At 35.4% G+C, this 21,840-nt stretch overlaps 2 protein-coding genes across 2 annotated transcripts; one reads left to right on the top strand and one right to left on the bottom strand.

The window, feature by feature from the left end:
• Positions 1–4,713: 4,713 nt before the first annotated feature.
• LOC115994935 (eukaryotic translation initiation factor) lies at positions 4,714–10,548 on the top strand. Its single transcript, XM_031119279.1, has 5 exons — positions 4,714–4,977; positions 5,459–5,627; positions 5,749–5,874; positions 10,040–10,105; positions 10,191–10,548. The coding sequence occupies exons 1-5, from the start codon at positions 4,760–4,762 to the stop codon at positions 10,236–10,238; spliced, it is 627 nt and encodes a 208-aa protein (XP_030975139.1). The 5' UTR covers positions 4,714–4,759; the 3' UTR covers positions 10,239–10,548.
• Positions 10,549–12,862: 2,314 nt separating this feature from the next.
• Positions 12,863–13,945, bottom strand: LOC115995070 (protein PROTON GRADIENT REGULATION 5, chloroplastic). Its single transcript, XM_031119488.1, has 2 exons — positions 13,484–13,945; positions 12,863–13,143 (listed from the first exon to the last, which is right to left on the bottom strand). The coding sequence occupies exons 1-2, from the start codon at positions 13,760–13,762 to the stop codon at positions 13,039–13,041; spliced, it is 384 nt and encodes a 127-aa protein (XP_030975348.1). The 5' UTR covers positions 13,763–13,945; the 3' UTR covers positions 12,863–13,038.
• Positions 13,946–21,840: the final 7,895 nt, after the last annotated feature.

Here is a 21,840-nt window from a genome sequence, read left to right as displayed (position 1 = left end):
TTAAGAATCTAAAGTATTGTTCATTATTGGACTTTTAAGTGAAATAATTATGATATAGTATTTTGCCAAGTATTGATAACCTTGGACTTTCGATAAAATAGTGCCAAGTAGTTAGCTTGGGCTTTTAATAGTGCCAACGTAAGTTGGGTTTTTGATTTTGCCAATGAGAATTGGGTTTTGATATTACCAATGATAATTGGGTTTTAAATATTGCTAGCGAGAACTGGGTTTTGATATTGCCAATGAGAATTGGGCTTTGATGTTGCCAATGAGAATTGAGATTTAAATATTGCTAGTAAGAACTGGGTTTTGATATTGCCAATGAGAATTGGACTTTAAATATTGCTAGCGAGAACTGAGTTTTAATATTGTCAATGAAAATTAGGCTTTGATATTGTTAATGTGAATTGGGTTTTGGATAAATAAATTGCCATGAGTTTAAACCATGGGCTTTGATTATGGATTTGAATTCCATTGATAAAATTGTTTTGCCATGAATTTGAATCATGAGCTTTTCAAATATTTCCAAGCATAAGTATTATTGGGTTTTAAATAGAATATGATGTATCTATTGGGTTCATAGGGCCGGTTTTGGGCTTAGCTAAATAATGATAATAAAATTGGATAAAATATGAGTTTTTTGGGCTTTTTGTAATAATTTATATCATAATCCAATTTAAGCGATGAGATATGAAACATTTATTATTAACATAATAGTAGAGCAAAAAATATTTGGGAAAACCCAATAACTTATTAGTGGTATTTGAAAATAAATAGGTGGTACTCAAATAAAATTAAGTGTAAAAAAAGGTACCCTAACAATTCCAAATTATAATGGATGCAAATTATTAAATTTTACTCAAAAAATAGAAGAATCTCAGAGGCTCTTCTATTTTTTTGGGTAAATGTTAATAATTTGCATCCATTATAATTTGAGAATACTACATTTTTCAATCATAAAAAACCTAAATGTGTGATTAGTATTATGCGTTCATGGAGATTTACACATATCAAGGTTTTTTTTTTTTTTTTTAATCCTAAAAGGTAGCCACCTAGTCCTAAAATGTAGCCAATTAGTACACACCCATAACAAAAGTTTGAAATGCCAAAAAAAAAATAAAAAAATAAAAAATATTTTTTTAATGGGAAAGCCTCTCACGTTGTCAAGTTTTTTTAGTCCTAAAATGTAGCTACTTACTACACATAACAAAAGTTTCAAATGACTAAAACATCAAAAATAAAAAAAATTAAATAGTTTTTTTATTTATTTTTATTTTTTAGGGAAAGGCTTTCATGTGAGCAATAATATCATTTAATTTTAAAAAATGAAAAGAAGTTGTAGTGAAAGGCACAACAATTGTTACGGATAAATATAAAGCTAAAATGTCAAAGTTTCAACTAAGAATTACACAACTTGATAAATATAAACATAGGTAGGATTTTTTTATTTTTTACAAAAAAGTCTTAACAAAATTTTTTTTTTTTTGGAGGAGAAAGACGGATAGATTTCATTAAACAGAAATTAGCCATAATTGGCTATGAGTACATTATTAAACAACCACTTGATAGATCACTACTACTTTATTATATAAGCCTTGAATCATACAATAACAGAGTCTCTCACCCAAACTCAATGTGCCTGCTATGCAATTCAACAAAATTGTTGATATGTGACCCTAAAAAATAGAGACAAAAAAAGAGGATTAAATATAAGAAAAATAGCAAACATTAAATAAATAGGATAGGAGGCAATAGTTCATATGAAAATAAACGCAGTCCTATATTAGTCCCAAAAAAAAAAAAAAAAAAAAAAAATTCTGCAGAGAATAAATATCAAAACTTGATAACCTTTAAAATAACACCATCCTAATACTCCTAACAGAGACTAAATATAGAGCAAAAGTAACGTACCGATATTCTGGACTCTAATTTTGTTTGATTTGAATTGCAAGTTCCTGTTGATTTTGATTCTTGTCACTAATGAAAAACTTTCATCTCAATATCCCTTTTTTTTTTTTAAATAACGAAATTACCTTGGACAACTTTGAAATTTGACATTACAGTGAATTAAAGTTAAAAACTACTGTTCTTGGAAAACTTGGTTGGAAATTTTCTCCTAACATCATTGGAGCGAAACCATAGAAAAACATATGAAAGAAAAACTTAAAGGCAAACCTTTGGGTATTGCAGTTTTGTTGAAGAAAGTGTACTAGCTGAGAGAGAGAGAGAGAGAGAGAGGTAGAAAGAACCTTTGCCCATGATAAGTTTATAACTCATGAGTTTGTTTAATTTGAATATTATTTGTGGAGTGAGGAAGGTGGGAGATGTGAATAACGTGTGGGTTCCTTTTTCTCAAACTCTTTGGCAGTGAGTTTTTTTTTTTGGCTTGCAATTAGGGGTGTCCACGGGTCGGGCCGGGTCGGGTTTGTGCCCAACCCGGACTCGACCCGACATTATCGGGTGGGGAAGATTTCGACCCGCAACCGACCCACCGGAAGTTTCAGATCACCGGGTCGGGTCGCATCGGTTTTCGGGTGTAAATCGGTCGGTTTCGGGTTTTCCGATTCGCTGGTTTTTGGCCTAAATCTGGCCGGATCTTGTCAAATCTGGCCGGATCTAACGAGGGTTGGGCGAGATTCCTTTGGATCTATGAAAATTTGGCTGAGATTTGGCTGAGTTGGAGTCGGGCTTACCGGAGTTTTGGCCGAGTTTGAGCAGATTTGGGTTGGATTCGCCGGAATTAAGCATGTCTGAGTTAGGAAAAGACTAGATCTTGGCCGGATTTGAGCTGATCTAAGTGAAGGAAGCCCAAACGTGGCCGGATCGGAGCTACGAAGCGCTAGATCGTCGCCGGATCTTGGTGATTTTCTGGGTTCTTTGAGTTTTTGTTGCGGGTCGGGTGGCTCGGTTCCTTGAGGACGAAACCCGCCACTCGACCCGCCGGAGTCGGTTCTGACGGTTTCAGACCCGTCATCGACCCGTCGGAGGTGTCAACCCGGCCGTGACGGGTCGGTTCCGGTCGGGTTGGTCGGTTCCGGCGGGTCTTCGGTTTGCATGGACACCCCTACTTGCAATGGGAGTTATTTATTTATTTATTTTTATTTTTTATAATGGTGTGTAATGGGAGTTGAGATAGCAGTTGGGTTTTTTGAAGCAATAATTAACGTTGTAGAGTGGTCCTATTTTGAAGGCATGAGAGTTAGAAATGTATTTTAACAATGTTATTCTCAAGTTTTGTCCCTACTTAAACGTAGGGTGTAGGGGTATTTTAGAACAAAAAAAATCCAGTCCAAATAGGAGAAGCCCTTTAAATAGTAGTATAGATAAGACAAAATTTACTGAAATGACTAACAAAAAGTTACAATTTACATTTTGCTTTTCAACCAGTACTATAGATATAATGAATTTCATAACTTTTCTTAGCATTTGTTAAGATGATAAATTTTGAATTAGTGCAAGTCACAGGGAACCACAATTGACATCACTTCAATTATAAAAAATATAGAATAGGGAGATTTGAATTTTGATTCTCTTCCAAAATGAGACCAAGTAATACTTGTAATTTCAAGTATTTTTTTAGTGGGAACTATCCCTAATTCCACTATTCTCTCTCTGCTAGTGGAAAAAGAATGAGATATTCTCCTCCACTTTCATCAATAATATTAATATATGGTGCTGATAATCCTTTTATTTATCTATAGATGTTTCTAATGGAGATGCCAATGTATATATATATATATATATATATATATATATAAATATATATTTTAAGACTAGGAAGATGTTTAGGGTTCAAATACCTTCTCCTCCACCTATTAGATTATAAAAAAAATTAACATATACTTATTCAAAAAAAATAAAAATAAAGTGTCACACCGTTGACTTTGGGCCACTGTCCAAAAGACAAAAACCCACCATTCGAAAAGCCAATATGAATCACTTACAACAAACTAGTCCAATTGCACAATGGGAAAAGTAAACGCTAGGTAAGTAAACTTAAAGAATCAACAATGTATTTCATTCAAAATATTGGCCAAATTTGACAAATAGCACAATTTTAGGGAAAAAAAAAACACCTTAACAAAGTTATTTACTTATGTAGCAGATTTTTGGAACTTAAGTTCCAAACAATATGGGCTCCATTGCTTGGCATGCCATGTGAGTTGCATAGAACTTGAGTTCCTAAAATGTGCTACATAATTAAATAACTATATTAGAATGCGTTTCTCTTGAAAGTTTGCTAAAATTGTGTTATTTAGCCCAGAAGATGTGCTTTTTTAGGGAACAGGTGAAAGGGTAACACTTTATATGGGCATGTGGTTGAAGATACTCGGAGATTAGGGGCTGCATTACAGTCTTGTTAGTTCCGGCATGTTCGAAGGGAAGGAAATATGCTAGCTCATGCACTAGTTAGAAGAACAGTTTCGTCTATAGATACTAATGTATGGGTAGAATATCTACCTAGTGATTTGGATGTTATATACCAGTCTGATTTACATTAATGAAATTTTCTTACTGTTTTCTCAAAAAAAATTGTGCTATTTAGCAAATTTGGCCCAAAATATTAATATTCATTTATGCCCAAAAAAAAAAATCGCAGTCGACCTTGGGCCAGTCCTAAATTCAAACTCCCATCATCCAAAAAGCCTATATGAATCAGCCCCAACAAACCGGCCCAATTTCAAAAAACAACATACAAACCTATATCACACGCGCTTGAGAATAGATAGAGGAAGAAAAGAAAATCACTCACGAAGGAATGGCGAGCGAGGTAGCGATGGAACCCAGTGTTACCGCGGCAGCGGCGGCGGCGGCGGAGACAGAGACAGTGCCCGCGGCAGTGACAAAAGAGCCACACAGGTTGGAGAGGAAGTGGACCTTCTGGTTCGACAACCAGTCCAAACCCAAACAAGGTGCGGCGTGGGGCACCTCTCTCCGCAAGGTCTACACCTTCGACACCGTCGAAGATTTCTGGTGGTACCTTTCTAACCTTCCTCAATTCCCTGATTTATTCATGTTTTTGTGTCTATTACTATGATTCTTGATCTGGGTTCCTCTTCATCTTTGCCCTCTTTCGTTTTTGTATGTGTTAAGACTTAAGAATAGAAATATAGCTTGCTTTTCGAGGCTTTTCATTTTTATTTTTTTTAAGATCCAGAACAATAGTGGGTTTTGTATTAATTTCTTTTTCCTTATATTACTCAATATTTATACTGGGTTTTATAGCTTTGGTTTTTTTGATTTATGTTGTTTCAATATTGTTTGTTCTTGCTTTTCTTTCCCATTATTGAGAGAAACCCACGAATTTTTTTGGCATGTATTCTAATTATAATAATTATTTTTTTTTCTGTGTATTGCTAATCTTAATTATGTTTGTATTGACCAAAGTAAAAAAAGAATTTGAGACTTGATTCTTTTCATTCAAGTTAAATGGAAAATGTGAAATCTTTGAGTGCAGTTTGTATGATCAGATATTCAAGCCCAGTAAGTTGCCTGCAAATGCTGATTTTCACTTGTTCAAAGCTGGGATTGAACCCAAATGGGAAGATCCCGAGTGTGCTGCTGGAGGAAAGTGGTCCGTCACCAGCAACAGAAAGGCTGGCCTTGATACCATGTGGCTTGAAACTGTAAATATCCTCACTCTCCCTGTATTTTTCATTCTGTGGATATTTGAGTGTTGGGTCTTTTTAGAATACAACTTGTGGGCATTTGTGCTAATTGCTAGGTTTTTATTTATTTATTGGATAGATGATGGCTTTGATTGGAGAGCAATTTGATGAGGCTGATGAGATTTGTGGTGTTGTTGCGAGTGTGCGCCAAAGGCAGGACAAATTAGCATTATGGACCAGGACAGCTGCAAATGAAGCAACCCAGGTCTAACCTCACATTCCGGGAATCAAATTTATTGTTGATTTTAATTGCTTTCAAGCATGCATTTTGTGTACCTTCGGCTGAATTGATGATTCATGAAGGCCATGTTGTTGCATCTGATTAATCATGTGTTTTTGTGTGCTTGCACATGCATGCGTTTATTCAGAAAAACACCTTTGTGCTTGTGAAGGTTTTGTTTATTCTCTCTCTTTAAAAGAGATGATTATGGACACTTATTTATATTTCTTGTCTCTTTGTTACTGTGTGCATTAAGGTTTGTGTTGCTGTATGTTGCAACCTTGAAGGAGAAGGTTGATATGCATATTATGTGACTATATTCGTATGTAAAATCTTATGTTGCTTCCTTCAATGTTTATTGAAGTGCTCAACATGTCTGTCTGTATTGGTAACGTTGTAATTTCCTTTCCGCTCATGTTTTAGGTTTTATCATTGCTAATACTTGAGATAACTCATTTTTTATTTTTTTATTTATCAATGGTCTCTATCTCAAACAGCACCTCCTCCCCTGTAAGAAAGGATGGAGGGTAAGGTCGTGAGTTCAAAATCCACTAGGTGCATATGTAAACTTACCAATAAAAAATGATTCCTCATTATTTTTTAGTTGATTATGTGATGAAATTGGTGGTGAATACTAATGCTAAATGCTCTTAAAGTGTTTTATCTTGCAATTGAAGTGGGTGTTTTCTGCATAGCATTTGTTAAGTTTGTGGTGGTTCACTTCTAAATTATGTCTGATTTCATAGGAGACATTGCATGGAAAGATACAAAAAGGGGATTGCTTTTTTTGGTATTTTGGAGGGTAGTTTAAAGAGGCCCCAGTGCACAAAGCTCTCACTTTTGCTGATTGAGACCAAATTATTTTAGATTTTTATTGAGATATCATATTTTATTTTTGAATTTTAATTTTCAAACCAAATTTCATTTTGAATTTTGCTTTTTATTTGATTGAGAATTTCTTGGGATGTAATTGTGCCTTAATGTAATCCCTAAAGCCTACATTAGTGGTTTGAGATATTACATTTTGAACAAAAACTTTTTGATTAAAGATGTTTCTCTACAGCTTTTTGGCGATTCCAAGTACCCTTAAGTGGTTAAGTCTAGGGTTTTTTGTTTTATATTTTTGCAATACTGTTCTACATCAACTTGTCAGTGCGTAATTATGATCCAATTTACAAAATCCAGTCCCTAAACAACGAAGCCTCGTAAACCACTTTCTGAACCCGAATTTATCTTACATAAATATGTCAACCATGCCAAGCACCAGAAGCCTCAACCACAACTCTATGACCAGATTCCAACAATCCAATCAACTCAAGCCCACCATACCTAAAACAAATTGTTGTTATCAAAGTTGAGCCGGACTACCATCGCAATCACACACAAATCCCTGTCACTTCCCAAAACCATGACAGCCTCCCACCATCACCAAGTTAAAACGCATAAAAAAGATTGCCCTAACCACAACCCAAATAATTCCGACCCATATTAGTCCAACCCATACCCAAGGCCCCTTCACCCAGTGCTTATCCCCGACCAATTTGTTGTTACTTGGGCTCAGCCCTGTACCCACATTGCCAATCTTCAACTTCTCGTAAAAATTGCACTGTTGCCTTTGTCCTTTTGCCCAGACGCATCACGATAGCTGTGCTGGAAAGTACAGGCTGTACAGCCATGTTACCGATCTTGATTTTCCCTTTTGTTGCTATCAAGCTACATCACCACATCGTCATTGAGGTTAACCCAGCAGAGTTCCATCCAAGGGAGCTGAGATTGTGTAAGTGTGGGTTTAGCTTGCATCAGTCATTGCGGAAAAATATGAATTGTTGTTAATATGTGATTCATACCTCTGGTCAACAATGTGCCACTAAGCCCATTAGAGTCCCAACATGAGGCCCCTTAGATTTAGTTCCACACCCAACAACCTAGATATGTTAGGTAGGACCAGCACCTTTTATTCACATTCATTGGTCCACTGCTCACAGTACATGGTCCCACTTGCATTTCTTCTTCAGCTCAGACCTCAGAAGCACAAACATGGACATGGGTACGACACGGTGACACAAGCAATTTCTGAAAAATCATAACATAAAGTGGCTCATACAACATGAGTACGACACGGGTCGCAGGCTAGGAATTAGCCTATCCCAGGTCAGCTAGCGGAGTCTTATTTCAACTTGTTGAAGCTGATTATTTTAGTGCATGATGGTTATGTTAGAAGCATCTACTTTTGATGGTCGTTAAGATCCATGGATCTTTACTAATTGGTCACATGAGATGGACCAATTCTTTGAGTAAGTAGGTTTATCGGACAATAAGGTTAGTTTTGCCACAATGAAGTTCATAGGTAGAGCTAAAAATTACTGGTATAGTATTAAGAACTAAGCCTTATAAAAAAGGGAAAAAAAAAAAAAATCCTACCATAACTGATTGAGTATAAATGAAAGAAAAACTCAAAGAGAAATATGTTCCCTAATCCTATCAAGGGAAATACCTATCCCAATCTTATCAGGATAACTTTTTAAATTGAGGAAATAGTCTAAGACAGTAATAAACCTGCTACTGGATACATGGCATAATTTGAAAAGGACAAGATTAATGTTCACACAGTTACTAAGCCCGCTTTGGTCTAGCATGAGTTGAAGCCATCCTGAAAGCCGTCCAAGACTTGTATGAAAAAGATCAAGTCAATGGTCCTTCCTCCAAAAACTGACAGTAGCAACCACAGCTTCACAAATGGGAGAGAATATAGTGTTGGTAATGAAATTTTGATGATGAAGGAACATCAAGGACCACCACTAAAACTTAGTGCTTAAAAAGAAAAGTGCCAAAAAATGTGGACTCAAGACATCCTAAACCATGTGCGGTAGACCTAATATAGCCTATTGAAGAATCACTACTTGATGAGGAGAATTTAAAACAAGAGAGCCATGAATTAGAGGGTGCACATTTTGGTGAAAAATGAGTATGGTGTATCTACTACTCATCAGTCCTCTGTGGTGTATGAAGTGAAATGGCCTACTAAAGTGGTGTTTCTCGAGGATAAGGCTGTAATTGATTCCATCCATTATTTTTACCTTCCATGTGAATTTAGTGATATGGTAGTGCAAAAGTTTTCTTCCTTCTTAGTGCTGCTAGAAGTATATCAAGAATTAGTGTAGGTTTTGAGTGCAAAATTATTATCCTTAAGCATTTCAAAATTCAAGGTTGATTTTCTCCTACCAAGGGAGAATGAATGCAGGGAGCATAACCAACCAAAATTATTTCAGAGTTTACTATTTCCTTATTTTCTTAGATACTGTATTTTATTTTTGAATTTGATTTTATTATGATTTATGATTTCTTGGGATGTAATTGTGCCTTAATTAAATCTTAAAGCCTATTAAAAAGAGGCTCTAGTAATTGAGAAAATTTTCCATGAGACTTATGAAGCATCCCCCTCACATTTGGTGGGCCCCACACACTTGCCCGTATGTTGTGAGAGGGGGGGGGGGGGGTGTTCCATAAGCCTGTCTTATCAGATAATTCTCCATAGAAATGGATTGAGACAATACATTTTGAATAAATTTTTTAACTAGAGATGTTTAGACAGTTTAGTACAGCTTGGTGTTGATGTCACCTTTAGGTGGTGAAGCCTAGGGTTTTTTTTTTTTTTTTTCTTATTTTTTGCAAATCCGTGCTGCATCAGTCCTGTTGTGGTTGGCAGGACATTTCCTTTCTATACCCCTGTATTTTTTTTTTTGAGAATAGGTATATCTAATTGAGAGATGCTTTACATTCTTACAATTGTCACTATGGCATAATCAAAATTCTCTCTATTTGTTTTTGTTGTTTATATGTTTTGCTGCAAATCATACAATACACAGTTTTGTACATTCTTTTGGCTGCACCAATCTGATGACATTTTGTTATAGCAACTTGAATGTTTGCACTGACAAAATGATTTTTTTTTCTTGCTGTAGTTTGAATTTGGTGTCTCTCCATTGTTGCTCTTTGGTTTAACCATAATTGGCTCCAAGAACCTATGTTTTTACCCTAAGAAACTGAATTTTTCCCTATGTACTGTTGCTATAATAATGCTTGAATTATGGATTATTATGTTAAATGCTCGACCTGGCATGTGATGAATGTATATATTTTTCATATGTAGATGAGCATTGGGAGGAAGTGGAAGGAGATCATTGACATCACCGATAAAATAACTTACAACTTCCATGTAAGTTTTTTGTTATATGCAAATATGAATGCATTTATGTCCATTGTGTGCGTATTGGTATCTCTAACTGCCTTGGTCATTACAGGATGATTCCAAAAGGGACAGATCAGCCAAATCTCGATATGGTGTGTGATCATGCAATTATTTGCTGTGCGGTTTTCCTTCTTTTGGTTGTGGAATTGGGATGAAGACTGTTATCTTTGTTATGATCACTGAATGACACCGTGCCACAGAAATTTTTCATTTTCTTTCAGTGAGTAGACTTAAGGGATGTAATGCTATAACGCTCTTCATGTTTTGATTTTTTGGAAAATTTCCATTTATATAACTGGCTGTTTTGCTCTGCCCTCTACCTGTAACTGAATGTTAAATAGATATTGCATTTTGCTTCTGTTCTTCCTACTATGGAAACTTGAGAAAAGCTAACCACGCATTATTGATTTTGAAATGCATTTATGATACACGATTCACAATTGTATCTCTTATGGTTGTAAATGAATCGAGTTGTTTATGAACATATCATGCTCATCTTGGAAAAAATCTGTTTTATGTTCATTTATTTAGCAAATGAGATCTCATGTTTAAGTTTAGACTCGAATATTAAACAAGTTGAGCTCAAACATAATAATGTGCCTGTGAACGTTAGGCTTGTTTGAAGTATATACTTTATTTGATATTGATATTTATAAATGTATGTTGTAGGGATTGGATATTTGATTGTGATAGTATTAAATAAGTTCATAAGATTGGATTATTATTTGTACTTTGTAGTTTATTGATAATATAAATAGTCCATTTTATAGTAAAATTACCTATAATTTTTAATTATACAAAGTTGTTGAATCTGCTTTTTAAAAGTTTATAAACAAAAATCATTAGGCATTCTAAAAAAAAAAATTTTTTTCATGTGAATTTGTATTTTATTTTATTTATATATATATAAAAATGAATATTTCATAGATTTTTTATGTGATAATTTTTTTATTGGTTAATTGTATATAATAACAATTTTTTTTTTTGACGAAATTGGACAAAAAACTTGAATTGAATAAACTTGAAATTTGGAAAACTCAATTAGATGAAAGTAAAGTTAGAAAACTTAAATGAATTTTAGTCAAACTTAGAAGAAGCAATTTGGATTTTAGCTTATTATTGAGGACGTTTTGCAACAATGACCAAAAAATGTAAAAATAACCTAAATCTCCCTTTGGGTTCTTTATAAGTGATTATTTGTAGAAAGTTTAGTCGAAATCTTCAAATATGTGATAAACAAAGGCTAATGATGCTTTAACAAAAGAAAAATCAAAATGCATAAAATACACTTAGAACATCAAGTTTGAAACTTTGACTCATAGATTGTAAGAAGAGGAAATTGAGAGAGGTTGTGAGGGAGAAGAGGAATGTTCCCTTATATTAGTATTTTCACCCCGAAGCTTTAGAATTGTTAGAATCTTTACTGGTTGAATGAGGTTTTTCTCTAAAGTTTCAGCTTTAAGGGTAAACATGACTAGCTTGTTTTGAATCTGATTGGGGCTTTTGCATTGAGTTTGGGGTGTTGTTAGTGATTGATTTTTTGGTCAATAGAAGAGGCTTTGAACCTCATGGTATCATTCAAGGAGCCTATGGTTTGATTTGCTTAGGAGGGTTGACATGTTTTTTTTTTTACATAATTTGAGAAATGAAGTGGCCTAAATTCATGGGTTGATATTTCTTAGTCATGGCAGGTCCTTGGAGGCTACATTTGGTTGTTGCAGCAGACAAGACTAGCCATTTAGGATCAACTATGTGTTTTACGCAAAAAAAAACAAAAAATGGCAAAGCATGGAAAACTTGGGCCGCAGACTACAGGAGACTAAGAGCTCTTTTGGAGTGGAAATTTCAAGTACAAGACTTCCATGAGCTTGAGGTGCTATCAACGTCCCTTATCCACTCAGTAGCACGCATGGGTTGAGCTCATGCAAAAAGTCCTAAAAAAATTGATCCATACACTTCAAACCACATTCTCTCAATTTTCCCAATATGTCACATGGGCTAAAACCTTGCTTAAAATAATAAAATATAATATAATACACAACGAGGTTAGGCTTGGTTGAGTCGGGCTTATAGAAAATGTGTCGCAAAAATGTCTATCAGTACCTATTAATTATTCGCATATTTGGATAAAAAAATCTACTTGTAATGTTTATTAAGTATATAGGAAAAAAAAATGACTGTAAAATTAATCAAGCTTGTGAACCATTTGAGTTTGTTTGACAAAAAAATGAAGATTTTGAGGTGGACTCCTGCTTAAAATAATATTAAATTAACAATCTTGAATATCGGACTTTATAGGAAGAAAAATATTTGTTTACTCTGGTAGGCACCTATGCAAAGATATGGGGAAAATGGAGAGATTACTTTTAAGTGGAACTATGCACTCTTAGAAGAAGAAAAAAAGAATAAATGTTGCATACTGCCCTTACCAATAAAAATATGTGCCAATTGGCCCAATTCTATAAATTTCCCCATTGATACTGAAATTTACCTTTGCATTTAATCATAATTCCACACAATCATCTTCTTTTAGATTTCAAAACCCAACTCATACTTTAAAAATTTCAACTATTTTTTCCTTACTTGATATCATTCCTGATTGTAAATACTGCATTCTCCAGCCTTATGGATGCAATAAGTTTATAGTACACCTTTTTCCCTTATTATTTTTTGGTTGCTACCAAAATGACAATTTGTTAACAGTAGATAATAAAGTAGTATTACTGAGAGGCAATGCTTATGAAATTTTATTCTGACCATTAATTGAAGAAATATTACAACTATTTGAATAAGTGAGAAATGCATATATATTGAGACAGTGAATCTAGTTTACATGCCAATCTAAGGAACTATGAACTTAAACATTTCTCATGACAGAATAAATTATATCCAATTTTCCATTATGCAAGGAATCCTAGTCTTTCTCCATTCTTCTTGGCCAGTCGGATCAAACCTTGTCTTTGCTTTGCATCTGCTCCTATTGACTTGCAGAACTCAGTTATAACCTGAACTCATTTGATGGCAACCAATAATTAGCAATAATTAACATCATCAAATAATTATAGCATGCATAATAATAATCCACCTACCTTCCAAAAAGCCTATAAAATAGAAAACTGAAAATAAAATAAATTTCATCTTAAAAATAGGTAGTAAATTGGTGAATAATACAAGCATCAAGGCAGAGACTGTACAAAGAGAGATCAATTAACTAATTTATTTTATTATTTTGTAGTTCCAATTGATTAGGCACTTAAAATTAGCATTTGGGAAGTACTCAGCAAAATTTTCTAGCCAAAAACCATTAATTAAATATATATATATGAATGTGTGAAAGAGTGGTACCTGCGAGTGTAAAGCAATTGCCTTTCCTCTAAGCTGATTGAAACGCTTCTTGCCAATTAAGTTACGAGTAACAACTACAATTGGAGCAAAGAGACCTTTGCCTTCATTGACGTTCCTCATCATAGGTTGTGCTCTTGTGGGCTTTCCAACTCTAACACGGTTTGGCACTGATTTGGCTAGCATGGCGTAATCTTCACCAACCATAGTTGTTCCCCAGCTACCGTGGAAGGAGGAACACAAACCTCCCTTAAACCCAGTTACAGAAATTGAAGTAGCCATTAGAAAACACAAGCACTAGTAGTATTCTCAAAGAAAATTGGAGGCTGGTTTTCTAGCTTGTTAGAACTTAGAACTAGTGATAGATGTTCCTGATGAGTTTTATGTGCTTGTGAAGGAGGAGGGGATATCAATACATTGGTGTAAATTTGAGAGCCTTTGGTTTTTTATTGGATGGAAATGTGAGAGAGAACTCAAGAAGCATCAGGAGCCACACATACTGGTGGCTAGGATTTTAGTTTAGTTTTCTTACAACAACACAAATATGACTTGTATAGTCTTATTACTATTCGGTCCCCATTTATTTGGAGATCTGAATCTAAAACTTTAGCGGTTCTTTCTTTCATCTGGGCCCATCACCTACCCTTTAAAACTGTTCAAAATCAATTAGGAAACATTTGGAGGCTTAATTTTTTGGCAAGAGTTTAGCTTACATAATCAAATTTTGACAATATTGGACGGTGCAAAAGAAAAGGAGGACTTTAAAAGATTTTGACCTTGAATGTTGCAATATGGTAGGAACTGTCAGTCTTAAATTTCTAGTTCCTAACACTTGCATGCATGTGAAGAACATGCTTTGTGGAAGGTTGGTGAGCTAGCAACAACATAGTCATCAACGTGCCGATGAAGAAAATACGAAGATTCAACATTTGATGAGTCTGATATAGGAATGTTCTGAGAAGAGATTCAATTTTGATTCTTAAACCGTGTTTGATACAGGATAGATGTGTCAAATGTAGAAAAATGGTGTGTCTCTTATGCCTTTTCCCCCTCCAATATCATGTGCCTTAAAAACAGGTTTTGAACAACAAAGAACATGTAAATAATTGACAACTGAAATGGGAAAGATCTTACTTGATTGGAGGATTTATGATTGTAGTAAGTTAGAATTATGGTTAAGCTTTTAGGAAAATTGGTAATTTACCATGGTCATGTTGCATTAAGACATAAGGCATTCATGTTGCATTTCAAACATAGTTTGTGGAGAGTCCTTAACTTCAGTTGTGTTTGTTTCGGCTGTAATGAAAATTGAGAAAACATTTTACATGATGGATAGTGTTTGGTTTGGACTGAAAATTTAGTCAACCCGAAAATTAGGATCTTTGACAGTAAAATAGGTGGGCCTGAGTGTAAAATTGTTTACACTTCATATTTATCTTTTGTGGTGGGCCTTTTTGAGATTGTGGACCGGGTTGCCTCTTGCCACACTACCGCCCAAAGGTTCTAGGTAGGAGAGTCAGAACCAATCCAATTGCAATTCACCTCAGATCGGCTTGTGCATAAATTAAAGCCCCTTTGTGTTAAAATTTTGGTCGCATGCCCATGGCAGATAAGACTGTTACAAAAGAGTTATGACAGGGAAATACAATATGACAACAATAAAGGAAATATACTTGCTATTAGGTAGAATAAGTAAAGGATTCTCAATCAAAATAAAGAAAAAAGATGGCACAACACCAAGAAATATATTATAAATAAAATGGCAAAGGTAAAAGAGAAATAATATTGGTACTTAATCAATAAAAGCAAAGAAGGAATAGTTAGTATGCCGTGCTCAGTTGTATTATGAAACTACGACCAAGGAGAGAACCACTCCCTCAACATGAATAACCTCATAGGAAAATCCTGCTGTAGAAATTACCCACTTTAAGAGAATGGACCTAAATGGCTTATGCCCCAGAAAATCCTTAATCCGTAACAGAGGATAGGTTTAGAGGGAGAGAAGGGGTTAGCCTATTAGTGCATGCCTGCCATTCTATTCTCTCTCTGTTTTTTCTTCCTAACTTTCTCTTTCTTTTTTTCTCCATTTTTTTGTTTTGCTTTTCCACTCTTTCTAGTTCTTACTCGTGTGTTATAGTGGTGACTGTTGTTGTTGTAATGTTGTGAATCTCTCGTTATGATTGTTGCTTTATTGATGATCCCACTGTGCACGGTGAAGGCTCCTTATATACCGCTTGCCCTGACTGTTTTTTTACCATTTCACCCTTTAACCACTTTTGTCTGGGTGTGGGTGTCCTTTCAAACCATCCACTAGTTTGTTAGCTGTTCAGCCACCACTATTTACCTGTGTTGGTCGAGCCACTTCCCATTACCAGACAAAGAAAACTATTTTTGTTTTCTTGTTTATTGTGGCATTCTCATTTGGAACAAGGTGGGCATCCTCTCTCACTATCCTTCATGGCATGAACCTAGTGGTTCCAACTTACCCTTCCCTCTTTTAGGTGGTATGTTATTCCAGTAGGACATTTCCCCCAAAAAAGTTTGAGAGGGAACCCCAGAATAGGCTCCCCCTTTTCCCTACCGCTAGACCATACCCTCACTTACGTCTGACCCATGACCCACCACTCCTATATTGGCTGGGTACAGGTTGGTGGTGCTTGGGTCTTGCACATGCTCCACTTTCATGTATGTCCAAAGCTTGTCTACTACTCATGCGTTTGCCATGGTCTGGAGGCTCACCTGTGCATTCTGCCGCTTATCCTTGACCTCTTGTGGCATGAACTATTTTCTGATTTTCCATTCTTTATGGCTTGCTTCCTTCGAGGGCTATGCATTGCTTGATTGTGGGCATTTCTCCCTTTAGCCCACTCTTTGCTCCTTTTGTAAATTTGCTAACATTCCTATCATGCCACTCTGTTATTCCTGCTGTGATGTTATTTGACCCGTGCTTGCTGGGCCTCTTTTGGGCCTGCGACATGCTTTTCTTTCACTTGATTACAGTGACCCAGCATTGTCATTGGGTTTGCATTCATGCTACTTGGGTTTCCCCAACCTATTCCATTGCTTACAGGCTTCCTCGGCCCATTTCTTCCTCCTTGAGCATCCTTGGCCCATTTTATTTCCTTGAGCATCCTCGGCCCATTCTAATTCTGCATTCCTATGGGCTTTTGCTAACTCTTTTGGGCTTCCTTGGCCCAATTACCATATCCTTTACCCTTGAGGTTTATGAGCTTTCCATCAATCCCTTACTCACTTACTTCATTACTTCGGGCCTGTTTTGGCCCATTCTCTGGGCTTCCTTAGGCCCACTTGCTTCCTTCAAGGTCCATATATCATTTTATAGGCATATGATCCATCATTCCTGCTATTTAAGCTTAATGATTTTTCTCTTAATTTACTAACTTTTTTCTACCCATATTGTTGGGCTTTTTCTTATTATTGGCCTTTTCCAAAATGAGTACCAACACCTTCAAACCATTTCCATGGTCTACTCGAATTGGAGAGAGAGAGAGAGCACTGGCCACCAAAGACAGAGGTCGTCAACAAGGGAGAGAGCACCACTGACACTTGAACTTGAGCTTTGGTCCACCGCTGTCCGTGGCTGTGCTTGTCATCGCTGATCAAGTCTGAAGCCCTCTTCCTCTCTCTCCATCCTTCTTTCTCGCTCTTCCTCCTATATAAATCTTACTTCTCTCTCTCTCTCTCTCTCTCTACCTTTCTGTCCTCCCTTCCTCCCTCACTGATCTGGCCTCATTGTTGTAGATTTTTTTTTTTTTTTTTTTTTTTTTTGATTGGAAATATATTTGTTTTTGGGTTTTGGAGAATCGGTGGTTGGGGTGATTTGTGGGTTTCAATGGTGGTGGGTTTGGTTGAGTTCTAGTGTTGATGGTGGCCGATAATGAGTTTTGATTTTGTTTATGATTTTTTCAAGTTAATTGGTTATGTGGTGGTTGATGGTGGCTAGGTTTATAGTGGTGGCTAGGTTTGTGGTGGTTACTGTGGTGGCTGGGTTGATGGAAATAAGTTTCTACATGCAAAACCAAACACTGAAAATAATTTTACGGCACGTTTTCCATAAAGTAGACAAACAATTGAAAATATTTTCCTTTCGTAAAACATTTTCACTTGAAAATATTTTACATATTACCAAACGCAGCCTTCATTTTTATCCTTTTTTTTTTAGCATTTAGCACTCCAAAAAAAAGAAAAAAAGAAAAAAAAAACACTTGCATTAAATGTGCCAAATGCCCCCAAAAAAAAAAAAAAAATGGCAGATGCTACTTTTAGAAGGGTATGGCTAATGTGCTAAAACTTTGGGTATTATTTTATTACTTTCTCTACTTCTATTAATAAAAAAAAAGAATTACAAAGAATAAAATAGAATATGTAAATAAAAGGGTAAATGATGTGTTAAAATAGATAAAATAATCTTTTTGATGTGTCAAAATATAATTCTTTTAACATAATTGATTACTAATATTGAGGGCTTGTTTCTGGCCAAAATCTAAAACCACAAAATTTTAAGCAAAAAAATTTAGGTTTATTCATTAAGTCTAATGTCACAAACTTTCCACAACTTTACTATGCAGCGACTTATGAGTAGTGGAAATAAAATAGTGGGTCCATGTGGGTCTATGATTTCGCTATTCACGAGTCATCACATAGCAAAGTTGTGACAAAATTGTAGAAAAATTTGTCACACTAAACTTACTCTTATTCATTTTACTTGGGATCCACCACAATACAAATGCAAAAAGTGTGAAGTTTTGTGTGTAAAATTCGGTGTCTCTACCAAAGCTCTTCTTTCTTTGATCTGCGGCTTGATATACTAGTAGTTGTATTTGAATGTTGTTTTCATAGCTGCTTGCTTGAGGAATTGGATGGAGAGGTCCACTTGTATAAAGTAATTGTTAATAATATGTTTGGTTGTCTCTTTGCTTTTACTGCAATTGCATAGGACTTTTTGTTTTTTTTTTTTGAGTTTACTGCATAAGACTTCTTGGTTATAGATTAGTTTTATTGGAGGAGTAACAGCCTCAACACCAACATCCTTGATAAACCACCAAAAAAAAAAAAAAAAAAAAAAACCTATCTTTTGGCAGCAGATTCCGGGATGTCCTATAGTAGTGCAAGTGTAAGGAATTTAATTTTTTTGGTACCAACTACAAAGTACCATGAATAACCTCTCCAAAAAAAAAAAAAAAAAGTACCATGAATAAGAACCGCAACTACCAAGGAATTTATAATAAGTTTCCTTTTCGCCTATTAATCAAACATTCCTAATTCTAGCAACTGTATTGATATTATTCTTAGGCCAATTCTCTTATATGGAAACATTGGTTGGTGTGCACTCTTAAATGAAGCAAGTAGTAAGAAAAATGTATTTTGGTTTTATTCGAATGGAAGGTTGAATAAATTTGAAGGACGTGTCATAAACTTGAAAGTCTCAAGATTCTATTAATTACACTATCAATTTATGAGATTTTTGAAGTGTCTCATAGATATAAAATGAAATAATTTGGCTAAAGTCTAGAACACTAATTCTTTTTTTCTTTTTATATATAATTATATATATAAAGAATAAAATACAAAAATTACCTCTAAGATTTGTGTTAATGTCAGGCATTGAGGGCAATTATCCGAAATCAAATAGGCCCAAGGTCCACAAGTCCCATATGCCAGCAAAGACGAGCCCTTGGACAATACCCATGTAAATTAGCATATGATATTGGTTGAAAATGGGGAACCAAAGTCCAGCCCGTTACCCCTAAATGTAGCCCATACAATTAATCAAGTTTAATACACAAGATTGGCATAACGAAGAGCCCTCAAATTCCAGCCTAAAGAGTAAAGACCCACTATTTTGGTCTATAACTAGGCGATTTTGGCCCATTAGCATTTATTTTAGAAATATTTAGGCCCGAAACACTGTTTGGGAAATAAATAGGTATATACCACTTTTGGTAGTACTCGAGCTCTCCAAGCTCGAGTACTCCTTTTTCTGTTCCAACGTGGCACCTGACGTTGGAACAGAAAAATTTTAAAAATAAACTTGGTACCCGAGCTCAGGAGGCTCGAGTACTGTTCACCCACCATTGTCTCCCTATTACCCCACAGCTAAACCATATGTTCCCAGAGCTACCATCTGTTACCCAGAGCAAAACATACCCACAAACCAAACCTCTCAATCTCGCTAACTCCCTCTCTCAATCTCGCTAACTCCCTCTCTCAATCTAAAGCTATTTCCACACAAATACTCTCATTCTGCCTCTCAATCTTGCAAATACTCTCATTCTCCCTCTCAATCTCGCGATCTGCTTCATTCTCCGTCTCCGTCTCGCTCTCGGTCTCCCTCTCACAAGGTATGTCTCGCTCAGCTTGCATGTTCAGCTTGTGGGTATTTTTGTTTGTAAATTTGTTATTTTTATGCATAGTTTGATTCTGGGTTTTGATCCGAAATTAATTTGATTCTGGGTTTTGATCAATTTGGTTAGTTAGTTAATATATATTTGTCGGTGATTACTAGAATGTTGGTCTGGTTGTGCTTGTGTTTTGGGTTTTTTATTTTCTAATTATTAGGTAAAATGAGTTTAGGGGAGATGAGAATTGCAGTGCAGTAAGTGCTATAAACATTTTCTAATTTTTATTTTCTAAGTAAACTTTACAACTATGAAAAATCATAGTTAACAGTTCATGGTTAGTTGATATAAACATTTAACTACAATGAATGCATTTAAGTTCTATCAAATGCTATTTGAATGGTTATGGATACACACTGTTCTTACATACACATATAGGAGCAAATAAATGCTAACATTTTACTTATACCTTCAGCCTTGCATGTAGAAGATGGCAAGATGCTTTAGTAAATTCCGCACAATCTTAGTGCTTAACAGGTCTTATGCTGTCATCAGACAATTGTCAAGAAGCTAAAAGATATTTCAAAGAGGCTAAAAGACTAGCTTTGATTTGGTCCTCTTAATTTCTAGTTAAAATAAAATACACATCCAACAGATGTATATATTACATATATGTACTTCTTTTAGTAAGGAAATTTTGGAAGACATTACCTATGAGAAAAAAAAAACGATAACCCTGAAACAGTCATGCCTGTCTTTGACATCCGCTTTTAACCATCCCATCTTCATATCTCACATACTAAAAGTTTACAAGCTTCTTTTGTTGCCCTCTAATAAAATGTAGCTGTAGGATGATCAATAGGCTTGAGAATAACCCATGTAATTCAATCGAGGCCGAATATTGTAGTGATTATAGCTAGGAACTCCATATTGTAGTGCCCTCTAATAAAATTCACGACGTCCATCCTGTTCTTGAACTGCTCCGAAGACTATTTCATTTGTTTCGCAGCTCTTCTCATAGTAAGTTTGAGGGCTAGATGAGAAGTGCCTGTAATGATGCTGCTGTTGTTGTTGTGGCTGTTGCTGAATATGTTGCTGCTGTTGTTGAACTTGACGATTATCACCATCCCATCCATTATAGTAAGGCTGACTTTGTTGTGCACTAGGTACGACCCTTTTTTTTTTAATTCTTTAGGGAGTAACTAGTGATTGAAAACACATATCCTAGGATAACTTACATCTTTGGAAGAAAACATTGCTCGCACCCTTTGCTGTAGCAACGCTAGCATGTAGCCAAAAAATGCAGCTGCAACAAGCACTGCTATCCCTGCAATATCAAAACACATCTTACACACCTTTGTGATCTTGAAATAAAAATGACATAGGGAAGTGTTGATTTTTTTCGTTATACCTAGGTGGAAACTGCCATCATAGTCGTAAGAACAGTCGTCATCATTAAGTTGGATTTCTCGAATTGCCTGGTTTCCTTTGTCTATAACCAAAAGAGAGCAGCTACTTCCAATATAAACCAGATCAAAATCGTTTGAAAACTTTGCATCTTCACTTGGACCATCTACATGACCTCCTCCTCAACCCCGTTTTCCACCTGCAATAGTTGTGAAAGGGGAGATACTCTACGCACACTAGATGTGTGTAGAAGATACTCATAAAAAATGAAAACACAAATCATTACCTATGAATAGAGAGTGAATCAATGAAATCTAAGAATAGAGAATAGAAATTTACTCATTATTTCCTATGATCGAGACCACTCGAACAATGATCTTAAGAAGCCAGATTTTATCTCTAGAACTGTTGACTCCTTTTCATTAAACATTCACTTCCTTCTCCCTCCATATGGTCCACATTAAACAAAGGTGGTGCCATTATAAGTAAGAGAGCTTCTATGTTTGCTAGACCAGCTATAAAAACCAAATAAATCATCTATCACTCTCTTTGGCATCACCAGTCACCATTGTTCTCTGTACATAGGGGAAAAAA

Source organism: Quercus lobata, chromosome 6 (assembly GCF_001633185.2).
Source record: "Quercus lobata isolate SW786 chromosome 6, ValleyOak3.0 Primary Assembly, whole genome shotgun sequence".
Taxonomy (NCBI): Eukaryota; Viridiplantae; Streptophyta; class Magnoliopsida; order Fagales; family Fagaceae; genus Quercus; species Quercus lobata.
The sequence above is the reverse complement of the archived record's forward strand: the minus strand, read 5'-3'. Positions and strand labels throughout refer to the sequence as shown.

Coding starts and splice junctions, on each gene's coding strand:
- LOC115994935 (XM_031119279.1), top strand. CDS start 4,760: ATGGCGAGCGAGGTAGCGATGGAACCCAGTGTTACCGCGGCAGCGGCG. Junction 4,978..5,458: donor ACCGTCGAAGATTTCTGGTG/GTACCTTTCTAA, acceptor CTTTGAGTGCAG/TTTGTATGATCAGATATTCA. Junction 10,106..10,190: donor AAATAACTTACAACTTCCAT/GTAAGTTTTTTG, acceptor TGGTCATTACAG/GATGATTCCAAAAGGGACAG.
- LOC115995070 (XM_031119488.1), bottom strand. CDS start 13,762: ATGGCTACTTCAATTTCTGTAACTGGGTTTAAGGGAGGTTTGTGTTCC. Junction 13,144..13,483: donor CAATTGCTTTACACTCGCAG/GTACCACTCTTT, acceptor AAATGAGTTCAG/GTTATAACTGAGTTCTGCAA.